This window comes from Dermacentor silvarum, chromosome 7, assembly GCF_013339745.2.
Source record: "Dermacentor silvarum isolate Dsil-2018 chromosome 7, BIME_Dsil_1.4, whole genome shotgun sequence".
Classification (NCBI taxonomy): domain Eukaryota; kingdom Metazoa; phylum Arthropoda; class Arachnida; order Ixodida; family Ixodidae; genus Dermacentor; species Dermacentor silvarum.
In genome coordinates, this window is record NC_051160.1 from 56,904,862 (window position 1) to 56,927,514 (window position 22,653).

At 44.5% G+C, this 22,653-nt stretch overlaps 1 protein-coding gene across 1 annotated transcript; it reads left to right on the forward strand.

Moving 5' to 3' along the window:
• Positions 1 to 5,688: 5,688 nt before the first annotated feature.
• Positions 5,689 to 22,153, forward strand: LOC119458881 (uncharacterized). Its single transcript, XM_049671487.1, has 8 exons — positions 5,689 to 5,872; positions 8,479 to 8,698; positions 11,808 to 11,961; positions 13,397 to 13,518; positions 15,081 to 15,198; positions 15,782 to 15,955; positions 20,512 to 20,622; positions 21,987 to 22,153. The coding sequence occupies exons 1-8, from the start codon at positions 5,689 to 5,691 to the stop codon at positions 22,128 to 22,130; spliced, it is 1,227 nt and encodes a 408-aa protein (XP_049527444.1). The 3' UTR covers positions 22,131 to 22,153.
• The last annotated feature ends 500 nt before the right edge of the window (positions 22,154 to 22,653 follow it).

Genomic DNA, 22,653 nt, shown 5'->3' on the forward strand with positions numbered 1-22,653 from the left:
CACGGCTTCGCCTTAGGCACCTTCTCACGTTCCTGGAGGACACGGGGTTGTTGTGTAACTTGTGAATGCTCCACCTGGCTACCGCTCACAGCCAAGAACTCCCTGACCATCTGGACCTTCTCTCTCGCCGTACTTTCTATATTCCCCTCCCCTTCCTCAGGGTGCCGAGGCGCGCTCCTTAAATGGTTGCCAAAAATAGCGCGTCTTCCTCTTCACGATCTCTCTCTCTTAGAGGCCAGACACGTACAAAAAAAGTGCCCAGAACTCAGCAAGAAAGCTTGGCTTTAAAAATAAAACCAGCTCTTGTGCTAGGGGTCCTCTGTTTGAATCCTGCCATCGGACAATCTCATTTATGTTTATCAATTAAAGCCACCGTCTTTCTTAGCGACTATCTGAGCGTCTTTCTTAATGGTTTGTACAGCAATGTACTGAATGAAAAAAAAAAATGATTTTTTTTTTGTTCACTCCTCATACACTCAGGGAGGCCAAGAACCACCCCAACTACATTTGGCCCGTGAGCGCAATCCTCGTTATCACAATGCTCCTGGCGATCATCGTTCTCCTGCTCGTCACAGGCGGCGGTGGGTGAAGTGTGTTTGCGATCGGTTTGAAACGGGCAAGCCGTGTTGGCAGCAACTCGAAACACATGTTGCTAATGAAATTACCTCACTCACAATTCAAAAATGAGCTCTAAAATTGAATCAATAACGATAAGGTGTTGGTGCAAAACGTTCAACAAATTCATATGCATGCAGTCATACTCTCGTCCTCTCAGGAAATAAAATTAGCTCTCTGTGTGATCAACATAGCACATTTTTGGCCCAGTTTTTTAGTGAATTCACTTTTAATGAATTTTGTGGTCTTATTCACGATCGATGGCTTTTGAGGTACATTTGCGCGCCGTAACGTCCAACGTCCCTCTTCGCTTGAGCGTGAGGCATCTTGTCATTTGGTGACATCCGCACATGCGGCATCTGTCACAAGCGGCATTTTGTCACAAGCGGCGTCTTGTGACAGCTTGAACTACCACAATATATCAGAAACGCTTGTCTTATTTATTTATAGATGCTTTCATCGAAGCAAGGTCACTGTGCATTCATGATTATATGCTTTTGCTGACTCTTTTACACCAGCAGCTTAAGTAGCACACCGACTGTCATCGCAACAATAATAGTTTTGAACGATCTGGTTTAACTGACCATCCCGAGACGGCGCCCCCAGCACAACAACAGATGTAAGCTCTAAATGCGCTATAGAATGATCGATCATGGAAATAACACTGATTGTCAGTGTGCTCCTCTTTTCACACTGTCTAGTTTGCTAGCATAGCCAGTAAAAGTATACGCTCAAATTGTTGTTGGTGAAAGCAATCAGTACTAAACACGGCCCTCAATTTTGACTCAACATCATAGATGTGTGTGATATGAAGTCCAACTGAAATTCAGAAGGCCTTAATTTTGTAGATGCAGGGTTGAGGATTTTATTTTGAAGTAGTTCTCTTTTTTTTTTTCTTATTTCAGCAATCTCAAAGCATTCTATGATACGATTGATCAGGACGTAATTGGTGCTGTTTGCTCCTGCAACTTTTTGCAACGAACATGTATTGGAACAAAGATATATTGGAGTTATTCATGAGATGAAACTTGCACATAAAGTGTGACACGTAATTTTGGCCTTCTGGTGAAATGATTTTTTGACCTACTTACGGTATTTCTACAGTTTCTTCCACCAGCCCACTTTGATGTAAAAACAGCACTCTAGGTCGGCTCATGCAGCAGCTATTCAACATGGGCTTAATGGACAACAGATATTTTTTCAGTCGCACTTGCTTCAGAGCGTACATGTGACCTTTTCACATAACCTTGTAGGTATGATTTCATGCCTTTTTACACTACACGGTTTTATCGGAGAAATTTAATTCTGCGTTTTAAAGGCGTAGTGTAATGAGAATTACTCCCACCTGAAAACAGTTAAAAATGCGTAGTTCTCGCTCTTCCATTGTGCGCGGTTTTAACCTAATCGAATCAACTAGCCTAATTATCGCTTCACTGAATGAGAATTGATTAGTGTACACCACTAGATATGAACAATTATTAGCAGTTACACGTATTACAGGCGAATCGTTTAGGCATTTCACCGGGTTTTTTTTTATTATTCAGTGCGTGCCACATTGAAGTTAATCACAAATCACAAACTCGCGATAAATCGTGGAGAGTGAGCACTATACTGCACGAAAGTGCAGAGCATTGAGGGCCATTCGAGTAAATAAATGTCGAAAATTGTACGGAACTATACGGGCCTGCATTCCTTTCGTATATATACTCGTATTTTTGCGTAGTCCATAAACTCAGCTGACCTATATCGAGCTTCGCGTGATATTCCTTTTGCGGATGCCAGTAACAGTTGTAGCGCCCGCATTTTGCAGACGGGTCCAAACCTGGGGCGTTGGTAAGGGGCCCTGGCCAGGGTGGCAAGCACTGCCCGAACGCGACCACCAGTGAGGATTTCGACGAGCACACGACCCCAGGCAAGAGGACGCCCCGTCCAGCGAGAACTACGAGGCGATCTAAGAAGCCCGGCACAGAGCCCTGGTGCGACGAAGCGGAAGACGAGCCGACGACGCCACAGTTGCCGTGTCGCACTAGAACAGGAGGACACGAAGCGACGTCCTCCACACAGCAGGGAAACACGGTAAAGCGGCATGTCCATTTGCGCTGCTGCTGATCAGCGCTGTCACTTTTTTTTTGTAAAGACTGTGCTAAAACAAAATTTCGGATACTTTTTAATCGGTTACACGTTGCTGTGAGCCCGAAAAATAAAGCAAGTCATCCACAAGCTTTCAACGAGAAATGCAACCTGTCATTGTAAAACGGTCTAGGTAACACTGCATGGAGCTGTGAAATATCAGACGCCGTAGTGGATGCATCCTCCGGAATAATTTTATTGCGATAGCAATTATATGGACACTCAAAAGCAGATTTCTGCCGTCGGCGTCGCCGTCGCCGTCGCCGTGAGGTTCCGTATGACGTCATTTGGAGAAGAAATCGTCGCCGCGCGCCGAACGCTGTATGTGCGAGTGAAAGGGCGCGAGGGGCGCGTCTTTCACGGGGAGTGAACGCACGGCGGAGAACAAACGCGCGTTCTGCGCCGTGCTCGCTTAAGGGCTGCAGAAGTAGGCGTCTCTTTTCTCCTTTACAATCACCATATATGTAGAGCAAACGCACCTTCTTCCGACGCGCGAGAAGCCGTGGGGGAGGGGGAGGGAAGGGAGGCGACGTTTAGCTGCGGCACCAAGTGCCTATTTATATCACATGCTCCGGCAACAGTCACCAACGCCGCACGCATTTTGAGCGAACGCGGGCAAAACGCCGATGGCGTCGACAACAGTTGTGCGTGTTGCCGATGCTGCTGCATGTCCAAGTTTATACAGCTGATAAAGCTAATATCATTACTCCGTATAGCTCTCTACAAGTTTGCTATCGCAATTGATGCTTCGCCTTTCAGGTGAAACTGCGACCACTTTTTTTTTTTGACCAGCTGAGGTTCGTTAACGAGCTATCAAGTACGCGAACTGAAAAGGCATAGTTAAATAATGTTAGCATTTACGACATCGAATTTACACTTGCCCATTGTTGCTTTCTCATTGTATCATTTTCGGAAAATTCTGAATGTGCTGTATTATTCAGTAAATCACGCAGGATTGCGCACAACTAGAAGACGCCTTAAGTCAGTAGATGACGAATGATCTCCATGGGCTGCACGTTCTCTTCTGGCCCTTATATATGTAAATCGCGATTGCAATGCTAGCCTTCGTCCTCCGCCTGCGTAACATGCAATACAAGAGGGGACTGAATATTGTTACGGGGAGTATTTAATTAACAGTAAACGGCTAACGCTTGTCTAGTCAAGACTGCACAGAGCGCACAGGTTCCTGCAGGTTCCATTCCGACAAGAGAGCCTCTGACCCAGCCCCACTACAACGTCTTCGTCTTTGCCATTGCTCGTGACATTATCCCCGGCCGATGAAGCACCGTCCCGGTAATTGTTGTGGTCAAAAAGGGTTATCACAGTTGTAAAGTTTGAGGCGGGAAACATGTACGATGTCACTTCGTGGTGTGGCAGTCGATGAGGTGGACGCCATGGGAGATATCTCATAGGTGACAGGAGTCACCTGGCGCAGCACGCGGTAGGGCCCGACGTACCGTGACTATAACTTTTCACAGAGGCCGACACGACGAGATGGGGAGCCAGAGAAGGACGAGAGAGCCCGGTGGAAAATCAGTATTCCGGTGTCGACGATCGTAAATGGACTTTTCTGCGGTCTGCGATGACGAGAGCCGAGCGCGGGCTACTGTGCGCGCGACGAGCGCACGCGTGATGGCATCTTGCACATAGGAAGTTGTGGGCGTAGAGGCCAGATCAGAAGGGAGCAAGGTGTCAAAGGGTAGTAAGGGAAGGCGTACAAAGAGAAGATAGAAGGGTGAGTAACCGGCAGTTTCATGACGCGATGAGTTGTATGCAAATGTGACGAACGGAAGCACAACGTCCCAATCATGGTGGTCATCGGAAACGTACATGGAAAGCATATCGGTCAGTGTACGGTGTAGGCGTTCGGTGAGTCCATTGGTTTGAGAGTGATATGAGGTCGTGAAGCTGTGATGAGTAGCACATGATCGAAGTAGATCGTCAACCACACGAGACAGGAAGCAGCGACCGCGATCTGTGAGTAGGTGACCTGGAGCACCATGTTCGAGGATGACGTCGTACAGTAATAAGTCGGCTACGTCTGTGGCGCAGCTGGTTGGCAACGGTCGAGTAATTGCATATCGAGTGGTATAATCCGTGGCGACTGCATTCCATTTGTTTCCTTTCGTGGAAATTGGAAAGGGACCGAGCAAGTCCAGGCCCACTCGATAAAACGGCTCGGTTGGAACGTCAATTGGCTGAACGAGACCAGCAGGTTAAGTCACAATATTGTTGTAAATACGTAAGCCTTTTTTATGCCGACCCAACTAGAAAACCGTCCGTCCGTCCGTTCGTCCATGACGTAAGACGAATCGCTATAAAATAAATTAATGTATAAAGCAAAATAAATTCGAAAGGAAAAACGTTGGTGGCTTTTCCAAGCAGCGTTTTTCCAAGCATGGTTTTTTTTTTTCAAGCATGAGCTTTTCGAAGCATGAAATAAGCCCGAGAATATATGCAAAGTGCCTCGAGCAGCCAGTCGCTCGGCAATTTTGCCTGTATTTGCGGGCTTCTCTCATGTTTGGAAAAACACTCTTATGTAGCGCGTATTGAGCAACAGGAAGCTCTATTGGAAGTTTTACATGTTGCTCTACAATTTTCTCATCGACACTTTCCATCCAATTATAATATTTGAGAAGTTCATTAATTAAGACTGATTGCATGATTAAGCGGAATGCAAAAAATATTCTGAGTATCTCCAAGCGACGGCAAACAACGTACGTTACCTTGGTTCTGTCGAGCTATGTGACATATTTTTAGTTTGACTCAAATTACGTGAGACACCCGGTATATCGTACCGCTCCACTTAAACAGCGCGTGTCTGTACCAACCAACGTACCAGACGCATCGGGTGCTAATTACTAGGCCACCGTGCAGTCTCTTACGGCCAGCACGACCGTCCGGACAACAGGAGAAACGTCAGTGAAGGAGACGATGTCAGCGATGCCGTCCACTTCCGGTGGTGCGGCTGCCAGCACTACCGCTGCCTCGCCGACGACGCGCACGCCGGGCTTCCCGGTGGTCGAGGACGAGACCATTCCACCCTCCTTTGAGCCCCCGACGCGCTATCGGCCGATTACCGGCAGTGCCAGCACAGCCGCTAGCACGGAGCGCACCACGACCACCAGTGAGAAGGGACCGCCTTTTATGGCTACGCGCGTTCTGTGGCCTCCTAGCGTGGATTAAATCTCGCTAACCAAAATAGTCATTCGGTGAAAGTAGGCGCAGACGAATCAAGGCGGAAAAAAAACCGCTAACTCATACGTAGCTCTATTTTCTTGCGGTCAGTGCTGACTACCCAATGAAAATGTCCCTAGAAATTTTATGCCTTGTTATGAAAAAAAGGTAAATTTATCCACATCTAGGGAGAACTTTCACTAAGACGCGGGAAAAAAAAGAACCCGGAGACTTGAGAAACCACTGCTGTGATGCCGCGATGACCAATATATTGAACTGAGGATCGTACTGCACCGCAGTGAGCCCATCTCGCCGAGTAAATGAAAAGGGGCCGATGTCCTGGGTTCGTCAAAGGAGCACAGCTGCTGTGCTATGGCTGTTTGTACCTCTGGGTGTATGATGTCGATTTATGTGCCCTTTGACTGAAGTATTTGCCTGTAACTGGCCAAACAAATGTATCTGCAACATCGAACAAAGAAGCACAGGCAAATCTTGGCATAAGCGGACACAAATACCCAGAACTCAGCACGACAAGCCGGTCGGGATTTTGCGCAGCCGACTATGCAGGCACATTTATCCGGAAGCGCTTATAAGCAGAGCAACCATTGACAGTGTCGCATTGTAGAGTACCTGTAGTCAAGTATTTCTCTGAATTTCGGCATCTTGTTAAGCAGTGTGAAAGCAGACTATACGTATATATATATATATATATATATATATATATACGCGAGCACATGTGCACTTTCACAATCACCAAGAGACATTGAAATTATTTTCAGTGATTGCAAGGAAGAAACCATTCTTGAATAACTTAGGCTTGCTTTGTCTGCCTTCGCACTGTTTAACGATTTGGAACGCTAACTAGCCCGATCCCCTATACTGATGTTTCGGCATGGAGGAAAGAAAGAATTGGCCAGTGTAGCTACGTGCTTCATGGCAAATGACGTGCAAGTGCGTAAGTGTCGTGGTGCCACGTCAGCACCATCAAGGCTTGCAAGAAAAATTTGATAAACATATTTTACTTTTGCGTCGCGAAGTAGCCGATACTGTTTTTCGCACTTCAACATTCTCTAAGAGTGGTCCGGCGTCCGGGTCCTTACTATTCGAATAAGATTCCATGTCAGCCTTGACAGTTTGTTGTTGTGCAAACTTATTTTGCATGTAGAGCAAGTTAGAAATTGTATTGATGTCATCTGTGAATATGGCTTCAAGCAGGGTATGTGTTCTTAGCAGAACAGCTTGTACTGCGACGCCCTTTCATCTTTAGTGCAACGACTTCCTTATTTAAGTGTTTCAATTAAACCAAGCTTATAAACATATATGTATAAACTATGACGTCGCAGTATGTTCTCATAAAGAAATTACCTTTACAGGAACCCATCATATTTGCAAACTGAGCAATCACATCTTACAGAAATCTACGGAAATCGAGGGAATTTCTTAATCTAAGTTAAGGGAAACGCGACTTCGAAGGTTGGCAACACCGCTTCCAGGGCATCTTATGATACCGAGACAACTTGTCCAGCTACACGTGTCTACTCTGTTTCAGTAAAAAAAAACGTTCCCTCAAGATTGTTAAAGAAGCATACAAGAATCTTTCTAGCACGGAAGGTAATCCTTCATCCCTTCTTCTTCTAAATATATTTGTAATGCTGAGCTATACTGCTTTATATCTGCTAATATGTGCAAGCTTCTTCAGGTTCACAACGTATTTTTTTTTCCAACAAGCCCTCCAATGGCATTGACAATCAAACTTCGGAGTGCGTGTAATGTTTGCGTTTGTACGTAAAGTACACCCGGCCACAAGAGTTTGCGGACCACGGAATCTCAGAAAACGTTCAATTCCCGAGCAGCCTGTAGCAGTAGCCAGTAAAACTGTATACGACAATGTTCTTAGCATGTTCTAGTCGGGGCCCGAAACGCAAACACCGGGCTGCGCTGTAAGGCTGCGGAGCTACTCAGCTTTTTCTCAGATTTCATGGTCCGTAATATTTTGTGGCTGGGCGTACGTGAGTGAACGGGGGACCAATGAAGGAAAAATTAGGGCAAGAAACACAGTGCATCTTTGTTGGCTATGGGACCGTATGGGCCACTGACACCAAGGACAAACTTGACCTCAGCATGAGTGTCCCCGTCATGCTTTCCTTTGGAGCTTCCACGTTGGGGCACAGCCACCCGATGTTTGGAATGCTATGAAAGATTTCCTTCTTGACTCAAATCAACTGTATTCTTAAGGCAGTAACTGTATATTATATTTATTTTTAATATTTTTCTTGTCACCCCACTATAAGTCCTACTGTTCAAAACACATATTTTCCAGAAATTTAGTTTTCACATTTTCTAAACGTCCTTAGCAAATTTTGTACAACCCCTTGAGTATTGGACAATCTCTCATGGAGGTTATGGGCCATATACTTGTGCAAAGTAAACAACCGCAATGACTACCCCAACTCCAACTACGAATGTGTCTATGACACGGTACATGTCATACGGTACATGTCCGGTCGCAACTACGGGCCTCTACTGCGCTCTTCATCGAGTTACGTCTCGGTGCAGCGACCCGAACGCCCCTGGTGTGCACCGTGGGCGGCGGTGCCCTGGCGTTCACCGCTTACCCATCACCGGCCGTGTGCAGCTACGTGTTCTTCACGCACGTTCTCGTCTCCGACGGGAAGCTGCGAGGCTCCGAGTCCGGCGAAGGCTGGCAGGACTTCGTGCGATCGCTCAGGGACGACGAGTTTGCCGACTATCCCGGTGGCGTATCCTTCGACGCACGGTGAGTTTCAGAGAAAAAAGCATCGCTTTAGTCAAACTGTGAGATTTAGGCGAAGAAAAAGCTACTCTGATAAATAGTTATGAGAAAGTTGTGGTTAAACGTGGCAAAGGCCATGTCCAAAAGCACACGCAAATTGCACTGGCCATAGGAGTTCGTAATAAGAATACCAGTGGCTTATCGGGCGGTAATCTGGCGGCTCATGCCTGGGGAGCACCGCCTGTAAAGCGCTTCACCCATCCAGCATCGGAAAGACGGGCGTTACGTCGATGGTCTAAACTTCGACTTTTCAGCCTCGAACAGCCTTCTCGTTTCTTATTCTATTACAATTTGTAGGTGGAGGCTTGTCGTCTAATCGATACTGTCCTACTATTTTTAGAACATTACAATTTGAAGGACCTGTTTTATGTGCCGAAAAAGGAAATAGATATCTGTGGTAAGACGAAAAGAAAGACTACCTTGCGTTCTAAAGATACCACAATTTAACGCGGCAGGCTTCGAATGTAAGTTCTTGCGTTAAAGCAGCTCAAATTGCGAGATATATTTCGAAGTCTGTGGCGTCACGCTGACGTGGACAGCTGAGGTTTCTGCGCGAAATTGAAAAAAATGAAATTTCAACCCCCCTTTATTTATATTCTCTAATAATAATGAACCTTTTTTTTTGCCGCCAAATGAATAAAAGTTTACAGATAGAATCAAGACTACGTATTACAGTTATGAAATGTCAAAATAGGTGAGTTTTAGCATGAGCGGATGCTCGACGAGTGAGAATGGATGCAAGGACTAAATACAGGTGGTGCAGTCCCCGTGGAATTCTTGCACCAGCCACCCGTGACGTCATAATTATGACAGCGTCTTCTCTGTTCTAGATGCGCAGAGAACCATTCTGTCGCATTTCGGAGTGCACAATAAACTCAGCATGGTGACTTTTTGGAACATCTACTGTTTTGAAATGCCTAAAATACACAAAAAGAGTTCAGTATGATCCGTGAAGTCGTGCTAGCAACTTGTTTAACCGCTGTTTCGGTGAACGAGAAGAAGGGGACCTAGGGGCCAGATTTTTGTTAGTCGCAATCACATAACCAACAGACAGGGAAACCAAGGTAAGCACAAAGTAAATGTCGAAAGTATAAACTAAAGTAGGGAATAAAAGTGCAGGAAAAAAACATGTTTCCGCAGGTGGGATCTCAACCCACATCTTCGCATTACGTGTGCGATGCTCTTAATAATTGGGCTACAGCGGTGCATTCCGAAATTTAAAAAAAAACATTGGTTGTCTGGTCTTTTTTTTTGTGTGTGATCATATTTCCAGGCGAATAATGCTCGGTTACTTTTATTCGTGTTGAAAGGAGCCATGGAGAATAGATGAAAAAATTTATTTGCTGAGTAGGTAATCGACAGAGACAAAACCTTCAGGGACGGCAGGAAACCCAGATAACGCAATGTCAGGAATATATTCCAAAAGAACGTCTTCTTGGGCAAGTTGGTGCTGATATTTCCTATAGGTGAACTTGTCTGTGGCGCGAAATGCATTTTGTGAAAAGGGGACAGACTGTCTCTTCTCTTCTGTCCCCTTTTCACAAAATGCATTTCGCGCCACAGACAAGTTCACCTAGGCATTGTCAGGAAGCTTGAAGTCATGATGTCACGCTTGTAGGCGAACAACCCAAATGAATGTTATTGAAAATGAACGTTATGTTCCGAGTGCTGAGCCATGTTGTTGCCAGTCACGGCTTTGCTACGTCGATTACACAGTGCTGCTGCTAATATACACACGAAGCCTTTTCACCTAGCGTAGTCTTACGCTATGCTGAACTCGTTACCAATTGGTGTGAAGACCGGCAAATGAAATGTAACTTATCTAAATGCAAAGTAATGGCATTCACGCGAAGAACTTCAAACCATAGCTTTTCCTATTATATAAATACAAATCTAGTATCACAGGCATCAGTATATAAATATCTAGGCATTAATCTTTCACCAAGCCTTTCCTGGGCCTTTCACATCACAACCATATGCGCCAACGCTTGCAAATCTCTTGGGTACATTCCTCGCAGCTTACGTAACTGCCCGTCCAACATCCGTAAATTAGCATTCCTACCATTCGTACGCCCCCAACTTGAGTTCGCGTAATCTATAAGGTCTCCCTACCACGAGTACTCAATGCCCATGTTAGAAGCCATCGTAAACCGAGCTAGTCGATTCATTTCCCGCAATTACAACCACCAGTCAGGCATAACTCGAATAAAACTCAACATTTCCCTTCAATCACTAAGTAGCCGACGTGGCATAGCATTCCTGTCTTTACTCCATAGATATGTTCACCAAATGAAGCCGTCAAACTTGCCACTGGAACGCGCGTCTTGCACATCACGACGACTTTGTAATGATTTAAGCTTCGCTCGTATTTATGGCAACACTGACCCTTTTACCTTCTCGGCTTTACCGCGAGCTATTCGGTTATGGAATTCGCTTCCTAATAACAGCACTGTCGCGCAAACGAACGAAGATAAATTCAGACAACTACTGAACCCGCAGTTTTCATCATAACAAATATGTTCATCTGTACACATGTATGCCACCATGAACTGTCCTCCTCACGGGGCATTCTTATTATTTATTTCACATTTTTTTTCAATTTGTTGTTTTAATTTTGTTGTTTGTTTTATGTGCTCGCGCTTTCTGCGTCATATTTCTGTCCTTGTGCGCGACTGATGCGCCGCTTTTTATGTCACCATGAAATATATACTTTTCATTCCTTTCCTGACAATTCTTTGTATGGTTTTCCCATTTTTATTCGCAACACTGTTTTGTGAAATCGTTATTATTGTAAACATTTTTAGCTCTCATGTATCGGTTTTTTGTGGTCATTTGTTCTAGGACGCCCCCCCCCCCCCCCCCCTTACTCAATGCTCCCCTTGGGTCCTGTAAGGTACTTTGAAATAAACAAAATAAATACTTTAGTGGCCCCCTTTGTTCAGTGTAGAACGTGTTACCCTGAAGAACGATGCGTGGCAGCTTCTGCCTTGAAATCCCTAATATCGAAGAAACGGTGCTCTCGCTTTTCAGAAATTCCCCTTAAACTGGACTTTTACATCCGCAACGCATGCAGATACCTCAATGCGGCGTCGCTGGCTGACGATGTGGTCAAGCTGGAACTGGAAGAGCTGGCCGCCAATAATATTAGGCACTACGGCATCCTGAACATTCTCGCTCGAGCGAGCTACATGCCCCAGCTGGTGGCCACTGTCGGAACTATTGTCACGGTGAGCACAGCAAACGCACAAACGCGCACTATTTAAGGCACTATTAATTCATTTACGGCGCTGCAGTGGCCTCTGTTGGTAACGAAATAGAATGAATACATGAAAAATGAAGCATATAATTCCTGGCAGCACTCGAACATAGAAAAAAATGACGCATGTCATTACGCTGCGGCAACTCAGATTAGCAACCGACAATAGCGGATAATCATGCTCTAACCCCAATAATTTACGAAGCTCTTAGCCTATATCGTCGCCCTTTTTTTATTAAAATACAAACACTTCGAAAAATATATGCTACAATTACGTCCGCAAATTTAGCTTCAGCCCAGAAAGGTCAACATTCCCGAACATTTGGGGTCAGCTAAATTGAGAGGCACAGAGTTAAATTTGGCTGTTGGCTATTGTTATATTTGTGTATTATGTAGCGTTTGCCAAAACAAATTGCACGTTATTGATACAATTTGTACGTCTTAAGCTCAATTAACTTAAAATGGTGTGCTGATCGACGCGGATGTTAGTTGAATGCCTTCACGAAAGGTACCGTGTTATATCGGATATAAGTGGCTAGTAATTGCTCCGATCAAATCATCGGAAGAAATCGTACGGATTCAATCTACCCAGTGCGTGAAGAAAAACGGCACGTCGGAGAAAACGAGCACATCAACACACTCGCAAATAAGTTTCACGGGATCGCCACACACGCACATAACAACGTTCCGAATTAGCAAGCACAAGTTTCAGATTATCAAATTACATGTCTGTTCACTTCACACAATAAAGCAGGCAAAAAAAACGACTAAACATTCATAAGGTGGTCTAATATTCTTTTTACAATCGTGCGAAGAACAAGTATCACTAATACACTTCTTATCTTTCCTATTGATAGGAAATGATACAATGAAGTCTTGTGCCATTAACTGTCTTAACATTCTGCCCAGAATTCCGTGTGTGATGCTTCAGTGAACTGTGTTCCAGTGTGCGCCAATGGCGGTTCCCTGCACGCAGCTGGCCTCTGTGTTTGAATACTTAGCGCACTTCTTAAAAAGTGCGTTTGGGCCACTGTAATTACGTAATGAATGATTCAATGTAGTCTTGGTGCTCTTACACGTAACTCACTGTTCTGCAAGCATCGTTGTACTGAGATACGCTTAGGGTGTAGGCCCGTCATTCGGACCAAAATTTAAGGCGTAAGTGGGGAGTAAAACCGTTGTTCGCTTACACGCAATCACTTAAGGTACCAACGTCCTGCATTGCGTAGCCATATAAGGTGGAACTGTGGTGCATAAGTGGCACCCAACTTTCGTATGCTGTGATGTCTTTGGAACTAGTTAGTGCCCATGTACGGTCTAAAGCTCCTCAATGCACGATTCCGCCACTGGTGGGGTTTGGACGGAGGGACTTCAGCTCCGGGCGTCGCTCGCCTTGTCCTTCGCAGAAACTGAGGAAGCTGCAGGGAGGTGACAGATCCGCGCACCTCGTTGTGGCGGCAGGCCTGTGGCACTACAACGAGTCCGGAGCCTGGGCCACCTACCAGGGGCAGTTTGGTGTGCTGGCCAGGTAGGCGGCGTCTATGTGGGAGGCACTCCGAAGCTCTGCAGGTTTTATACCGTGGTCGTTTCACCGACGATTATGTCCAGTTATTAAAATTACGCGAAATTGAAAGTTTACCCTCGCCTAAAGCAGCTAGAAGGTACGAAGGGAACCCCTCATAGCTTACTCGTAAAGAAAGGCTTACTATTTTGAGGGAAAAAAAAGAAAAATCAAACGGCTAGGATTCGTGGTACTTCTGCGTGAGTTGAAACTCTTCCTTTCGGCTAAACTTACTCCCCTTTGCTGGGTTCTACATAGCCCAATTGCTTTTCATTTAAATAAAGAAAATCAAGTATTTTTTCTCAAAATATTGAACTGCGTATACAAAAATAACACCAGCATTCGTTTTGAACAAACACTAGAATAATTTACCATATTCTTTAAATATTCACAATTATTACCCGCATTTCGTACTCTCTAAAAGATACTCTTTTCTTCGGTGGTTGACCTTCTGTTCTTGGGTGTACTTTTCAGATACGCTTGCATCTTTATGTATTTTTGCTATCATCTCCGATTCTCTTTGCTTTATATTTTTTATAGGCGTCTGCCACCTTTCTACTGAATATGTATGCATGTGCGTTTTAAATTTCTGGTAACTACGTCAGGCGTTGCATGATAACTACCCTTTGCATAAAATGTAAAACTATTTGTTTAATCAAAGGGGCACTAACATTCCGGCTAAGCACGAGCTCTGGTCTCGCGGACAGCGGCAGTCGAAGTGCATCACCTTCTTGGTTACATTACAACGTTGGTTTCAGTGATAACGTGCAACTATTTGCATATAACCAGTTTGCTGTAATCTCTACTATTTTGTTGTACAAGTTGTTACCCCTTTCTGCGTTTCATTATGTCTCAACTTATTTATTTTCTTGTAGATGCTAAAGAGGGTCCCGGTACAATTCATAACGTTGATTTTAATAATTTTCCTGAAACATAATTTATGGCCTAAACGCATAATGGTGAAGGGCAGCCGAAATTGAGCGGAAAACGGGTACGATCGCGATCGCTACGTCAGCGCATATTTTAGCAGATGTTTGGAGAATGGTATCTCGAAAGTGCCACTGATAGAATGTTAGCTAACCAAACATGACTGCAACACTGCTCGTCTTCAATGTCACACTTTGGGCATGTGTCCTAAAAAGAATGATCAAACATGGTAATGAGAGAGTTCACTCATTTGCCACCCGGACATTGCGATTTGTCGTGCGAGCAAGGTTCAGTACTTTAGGTAATCCAGCTGACCATGCCAAACTGTGTCATATCCGTCATGACATTTATCAATTCTTATTCTAGCTTAAACACACCACACAACGTTATATTCATATCACCACTCCCATATTAACCTTTCACAACTGGAGAATGAAATTCCATCTAATAATTGTTCAAGAAACTCTGCTGCGCTATGTAAGCGTGCTCCATGGCAGACTTTGCGAGACCTTTAATACAACCCGGGCTAGCTTCGCATATTAATCATCTTACACTTAGATAACTGATGCGTTCGCTGTCGCTGCATACTGCTTCATGTGCAGCTTTGACGTGGACATCGTCATCAGCATCAGCAGCGTACGAACCATGGCGTTGCGCGAGCGTTGCGAGGTGGCGCCACCTACCGTCTGGAAGACAACTAGCGCCGCCTACCCGGGCTTTGTGAGTTTCACACTGGGGAAAAATCGAATGCGGAAAGTTCATATTAGGCTGGAAATTTCCCGGTATGAAATTTGATCGAAAATGTTTTCTTGGGTCAGCGACATACCGCATTTGACGAAACGAAATGTAGATGTCAACGAAACCACCTTTTTAAATGGGCATTAAAGAAAAGAATCCTTTCAGCCTAGAGCAGTATAAGTGATAATTTATCCAAACCTTTGTTTTCGTTATTTTTGTTGGGAGAAGTTGTTTACTGAACGAAAAAAATAAAGCCTATAAATTTTCTTTTCGTTTAAAATTTTGTGCCGGAATCAAAGCGCCGGTACTTCAGTGTGAGGTCATGAATTTCAATTTTTAATTTTTTTCTTGTATTTATGGTCCTTTCTGGCGCAGTAAAAGAATGCCAGCGTTTTGAGAGGCACAAAGCACAACACTGTGCATTGTTATCGCTTTCCCTGCCTCAACTTCGAGCAAAACTTACTTTTTTTTATTTGCACCGAAATAACTCTAAAATAATAGTAAATTGCCAATGTTTGCCGTACTGCTCACTTGTGTCCTCCGCCTTCCTTTCACTGCCGCAAAGGACAAGCATGCGGCGCTGCTCCTAAATTCAACAACGTACCCGCACCGCGACCTCTACGTGGGGCTATCCTTCGAGATGGGCGTCATCCTGTACCAGCTGCAGGACTCATCCACGCCTCGGGACAGGGTGCCATACGCGCCCTGCACCGATTTTACGTTGGTCGGGTACGAGCAGGTGAGTTAATTCTTAAAGGTGGACACTGTGGAACAGTAGGCGCTGCGGGTGACCGGCTGTTTAACCGTGACTTTCCGTTCAATGCCTACTTTTATAGTTTTGCTTTTGAAAGATGAAGTTTCAGCTACACTTATTCTTAACCCTGCAATGCCCAATGCATTATACATGCTACGCTGTTTTTATACCTCTAAATGCAGATTTAGGCGTGGGAGCTTAATTAAACGCATTGCCTATAGTAGCGTTCTTTATATGCAGAGAATTGTTTTCAGTCGTGAAAAAAATGCATGAGAAATGAGTAATTACATATTAGCGTACTAATTAATTTCACTCCAATAACATTTCGTTATATTTTTGCACAAATGTGTTTTCCACGACCGGAAATAAAAGCAAACAAGTTGTTCTAACTTTCCACATTGTAACTATGTTTGGGAATTACGGGGTCGAATGTTGAAAAATAGGCGATCACGCACGTGACACCCACATACCGTCGGTATGCGTAGGACTAGAACCTTTATATCTTAAGGAGACGTGTTGCTGGTCTGGGCTAGTTGGTAGAGCATACTCAGCGTCCTAATTATCATCTGCACTCTAAAGCGATAGCAATTACACGGGCGCTCGATGTGCATTCGCGCCCACACCGTTGGCGCTGGAGCCGCTATGTTATCACGCTAACGATGCATATGTGCAGCCAGCGCACGGAGAGTTAGAAGGTCTCCAAAGACGCCCAGTGCGTTTGGCTGCCAAAGCGACGAAGCCAAGTGGACGAACCGTCAAGTTGTGCTCAATCAGCTGTGCCGGAGCGATTGCATAGCGTCCAGCATCTTCCGCTGTTTTCATAAGCCTTGCGCACTCACACATTGTCGTTCCTGCTGAGGGAGGAGCTGTATGTATCTACCATACCGCCGTGCATACACTGGTCTTAGCGGGACAGTAAACGTCAAGCTAAAACTATCTAATTAGTTATTTGTGCGTTGACAGACGCGAACAGCTTTCTTTCGGTGTCATCTCGTCGGCATTGAGGTGCGACGCCCGCAACGCCGCTGGCGGCGCTCCTCATGACGCCAGCTTAGCGAGCCTACATGCAACGCCGTCTTAGGGGCGAAGCTCCTTAGGGCGTGGGCCTGTCCTTCCTCCGATGTAGTATGTAGCCACCTGTAGTTTTATGAAGTGTTCACTAGATGGCGTTCCGGTTCCACTTCCGGTTCCACTTCCGGTTCCGGTTCCACTTTGCGCGCGTTCGGTGCGAACGCGGGCAAAACGCCGACGGCGTCGACAACAGTTCTGCGCGTTGCTGGTGCTGCTGCATGTCCAAGTTTATACAGCTGATAAAACTACCTTGAGTCGACCCCATGGCTGCTTCGCATACTACTCAGGGTTCCCCTACGGGAAGATGGTGTAATTTTCTCTCTCGTTCCCGATGCGCGCTCTCTTTATCTCTCCGGCAACAGTCACCAACGCCGCACGCATTTTGAGCGAACGCGGGCAAAACGCCGATGGCGTCGACAACAGTTCTGCGTGTTGCCGATGCTGCTGCATGTCCAAGTTTATACAGCTGATAAAGCTAATATCATTACTCCGTATAGCTCTCTACAAGTTTGCTATCGCAATTGATGCTTCGCCTTTCAGGTGAAACTGCGACAACTTTTTGAATGTAGGCTCCCTACGCCAGCTTTCTGAGACGCTTTAGCTACAAAGTTAACGTCTTGCTACAACTTTCAATTTCTCTCACTTTTGCGCGAAGCTGCCTTTTCTGCGCGTGCGTCCACTGCAATGCCAAGCACTCCCCCAGCGGTCTTCCTATTTCATCTATACGACGTCAAGGAAATCATTCATGTGCCTGCGATTGCCGTAACCGCATTGCAACAGCTAGTCCTCTGCGGTCATGCTTTGCACCACATGAACAGCCCTGCTCAAATTTGTCTTGTTCTCAGCTAGAATGTCAGCTACTTGAGCTTACTCTCTTATCAGTATTGTCGCGAGTACATTTCCTTTTTTTTTACTTTTTGACGGTAATGAGTCGTTACCGGATTATCAACACTGCTATGGACACATGTCGTTCAGCGAAAGGTGTTTCTATACCGTATCCTAAATTCTATGAATGTTGTCATCATTTCTGTAGCGGAGGAATCTTACTTAATCAGATTGCACGCGCGACGTTAATAGTGTTGCGAATTCTGAAATGTGTATAAGGAGGCACCAGCTATTAATCGAGATTACGTAAAGCTACTTGTTTAAGTAACAGATAGACGGGACTCCTGCGTTCAGCGTGGATGACCGATGATTGTGCTCGCGACTACTGTTCAGATTTGAGTGTTCCTTGTCGTTCTGAGTACAAGTTCACCCGATAAACCGTTAGGTATTCAAGTCACTACAACGTGACAATATGCTACCGCCTTTATGCACGTCTCCCGTTTAGTTTTCTGCGTTATGCCCCGAGTTTCATCTCAATTCGCTAGTGACGACAGAATGCACCCTGTACAACAGGAAATACAAGTGGAGCCAGAAACGACAATTACCAGTGCAGCATTACATTCGACAGCGTTGTTGGGACCTGATTCCAAGAAATTTTCCGATAAATGAATATAAAACACTTCCTAATTAAAAAACACCGACATTCAAAATGCGCAGTGCATCCTGTGGCGTCACATAGTATTACTGCCACAGAACATTCAAGCGTACCATGCCATTTAGAGTGTTGACCCAGAAATAAATATGAAGCTATACCTTGCGTACCTAACGTATGAGGACTATTCCTAGCAACGTCTGTTGCCATTGGCAAAAAGCATAGCAACCGTTTCATCATTTCGCATTGTTCTTAGTTCTTCACACGCCTTAAACCTCCCATATCCGGACGTCATGTACGTACTTCCATTCCAGGCTCGCTCAGATATTTTTAGGCAAGGTGAAACAGGGATGTCCATTCGTTAGGGCTTAGCAGTGCATCGATATATCATTGTTGCGTGTGTGTTCGCACAAGTCGAAAACAGTGTTACGGACAGCGTGAACAACAAGTAGAATGAAAGAAGCCACACAGACGGGAGCTTCACTGCAATATTTTAATGTCCGAAAACGGTTGCTTAAATAAAAAAAAAGAATGCCTAAGACAGGCTATCAACTACAAGAACACAATCGAAAGAAAAACGAGCAAGCCTGTAACAATGAACAAACACCATTTTGCCCAATTCCTCCTCCCCAAAGCATGACATTTAGAAGTGGGTGGAACTCGAACTGAATTCATGCAGAGCTTTAACGAACGTTCATGAAATCTTTGCAATCATACTATCCCAGTCCGAGAAGTCGCGCACTAGCGATTGCTAACTCTTGCTGAACACAATATTCAAGCACTACTTCTATGAAATTTTTTATCGTACGAAGTGGTCAGCTTCTTTGGGAATTAATCGCAAAGATGCAAAACGCATGGCGATAATGAAAAACACTACGCATTACAATAAATCCGCCGTGCTTTCGAAACCCAAGCGAGCCGTATTCATTCAATATTTCTCTGTCCGAGCCTGCGTCTGCGATATATCGAATGTGCACTGAATTCTGGGCAACCAGAGGAAATGTACTGTGCGGCATTTCTAGGAATCTATATAAAGTTACGCAAATTGCGGTGCGTACGAGATGGTAAATAGTTTTTTTTTCCCAAGAGGTGAGTGTTTGAATGCCGCGAAGCATAGCACTCGCACGTAACAACTGAAAAAAAAAAAAAAAAAGAATGTCTAAGCGACAGCCGCACCACTTCCCCTCGGTTTTTTTTTTTTTTTTTTTTTTTTTTTTTTTTTTTTTTTTTGCAGTGCTCCCTGCAATACAGAGTGGTGCTGTTGCAAGCATTGTGTAATATGACGACTCGTATGCAATGAGCGTGCTATGCGATTGAGGTCATCGAGGGCGCTGTGGAAGTTAATGTCTGTTCAAGTATTGAGTATAAATGTTTAAGCACGATGCTGCTAGATATTGTTGGTAATGAGGCACGAGAACATGGCCGTGTTTTTCGCATTAACGGGAGCTTCTAGTCGAACGTAGCGATGCTAATTGCAAATGAACTCGCAACTTCTGGTTGATGGTGATCGAAAAAGTAAGTAATCGAGCGAGACATTGAGTGGCTGCGTAAGTTCAAGCCGTCTTTATTATTTAATTATGACTAAAGCATTTATTCTTTGAAATAACGACAAGATATCTTACTCTCGTCCTCTTGGAAAGCATCTGACACTGTTCCCGGAAAGTGTATGCCTAATTTTTTTTTCAAAATTAAAAAAAAATCATAAAATTAACTATGTAGCACTTTTCCGTTCCATTGGTCCAGACTCCTCTGCTGTGTGCGCTTGACAGACAGAAATAGGCATGACATAGCCTGAAGAAGGGACATCTCGATAGTGGGCTGGATTCGGGGAAAAAAATTCACAGTTGAAGTCCGATGCGGCATATTATCGAGAGCGTAAGCTGCGCGTTAATTTGTGCGCTCTCGGATCAACAAAATTTCAGACAAGTGGTTTCAATCAGACAGTTTAGAGCGTCATGTACATTTCTATAGATTACCGTTTTACGGCGTGCAGGTGTGTGACCCGAGCGTGACCCTAAGTCGGATGGACGAGTTGCCGGTGGAGTTCGGAGCGAGCTCGTCTTCTGTCTTCTTCTACGACAGCTGGGAGACCATGAAGCGCAAGGTGAGCGCCTTGATTGTTTTTATTCGCGCTTTAGAAAGGTGCTTCTAGCTTTGACAACTGGGCAGCCTTTAGCCAGGCCCATAGACCTATAAAAAAAGTTAGAATACTTCGGCTCGGATAGGATAGAGCACGTCATCACAGCGGATATTGACATTTTCTCAAGAACAACTGCTCTAGCCGCAGTCAACGTTGTCCTTGACAGCTGCTGTATTTCATGCTGTAGCAGCCGAAGCACATTCACACACAGTACAACCTCAACGCCCTACACAAATTCACAATATGCTATACGGTAGGTCAGCGTTGTGACCAATCACATTCTTGTTTTCTTCAGAAAACACCCCACACAGCGGCCGAAAGAACGCTTGCCATCGCCCTGACCCTATGTTTGACCCTTGCACCACTTTTTAAAATAATGGGAACAATAACAAATAACAGGCTGTCAAAGCAAAAGGCCGCAAACCATTAATAATTGAAACAGGAATGCTTTCTAATAAATTAAAATTTCTGCAACTTACGTCACATGTAAACTAATCAAGCAATGATTTACGTCCCAAATTCGTGCATCTCAGAACCTGGTTTAGGTCTTACTTCCACCGGAAAGATGACAAGAACCTGACAAGCTAGAGTATCTTATCAGGTAATGTCTTAAATGTATTAACGACCAAAGTACGCACGACTGCAATTTTATTATGGTGACAATGCAGGAGGCCCATTATGAGACTATATAAAGCCACGAAAGCAGAAGTACCTGTTTGCACACTTCTCAAATTAAAGCAAATCTCTAAGTTCAGTACATCTTCTTTTCGACGAAGTAAAATATTCTGTTCTTTTTTATTATTTCATCAACGCTTGTATCCACGCAGTTCCAGCCAGTCATAGCGAAAGTTGATTTACAAGGACCACGCTGAGGTTTTCTGCTCAAGTTTCCCCTGTTATTTTATTTCGACATCATCATGCTCGAGCAGGTTCTTTCAGTTGCAACGTTACAGCTGCGGTAAAGATAATACCTTGAGTTGGGCGAACGTGGAGACATTTCTAAACTGTTCCATGCAATGTGCTTGCCTCGACGACTTTTGGCACAGATGATCATTGTTTTCAAAGTGTTTTTTTTTCGTCGCTTGGAAATTAAGAAAGCACTGTTTCCCACACTGGTTCAATCTTGCTTGAATTAGGGAACAAGCAAGAAGAATGCTTCAGAAGTACGGAAAGCTTCACTGCGGCTTCCAGACTCCAGTCTAATTTTAGTCAACGCGTCACCTCTGCAGGCTGTCGCATGTACCAGTTCTTTGCTTACGTGTAGATGCTTAACATTACCGCAGATATCCGCAAATGTTCTGGCGCTGATGGCCATTTGTTCTGGACAGGTGGACAGCGTGATGAAGCTGCCGGTGCGCAAGAATATTGCGTGGCTCCTGTTCGACACGCACCTTTCTGACGTCACCTGGAACTGTTCGGCGGTCAAGGAGCGAGAAAAGGCGCTCAAAAAGTACATGGCAAGCTTCGGCTGACGTCATACACGTCCCTTTGCTGAAGAGGCGCGAGTATTAAATGAAAACTAATGCTACGAAGAGCTTCTGAACATTGTTCGAGTCATTATTATGCTGTTTTTGTTTTATTTCACTCGTGTCCTGTGAAATACTTGTGTCCAGTGCCAACGAGATTGGCGACTCTAAATGAAGAAGAGAAAATTTCTATCTGTATTTTTTTAAATATAAGCATCCATTGATCTGGTTCAAATTCTCATTTATTCACTTTTCGTTTCCCCAGTTGCCATTTCCAATGCTTCATTCATTCCTGAAATTATATGTACATTTCAACACCCTATCACTGGCGCATCCCACACTGTTGGTACGTACCATGTTTTTACGGCTCATGATAATCGTGTAAGAAAGAGTCCTTGTCACTAAATGTGTACTTTATATTTGTTTTAATAATTGATTACAGCTGTTTCTATGCATCCTACTTCCGTACTTACAGGAGACAGGCACTAAGAGTTACAGTTTATGATGTTTTTGTTTCATTCTCTTAAAG

Bases quoted from the DNA above. Each gene is read 5' to 3' on its own strand.
- LOC119458881 (XM_049671487.1), top strand. From the start codon at position 5,689: ATGCCGTCCACTTCCGGTGGTGCGGCTGCCAGCACTACCGCTGCCTCG. The intron at 8,699-11,807 runs GTGAGTTTCAGA...CAACGCATGCAG, and splicing joins GGCGTATCCTTCGACGCACG to ATACCTCAATGCGGCGTCGC. The intron at 20,623-21,986 runs GTGAGCGCCTTG...TGTTCTGGACAG, and splicing joins GGGAGACCATGAAGCGCAAG to GTGGACAGCGTGATGAAGCT.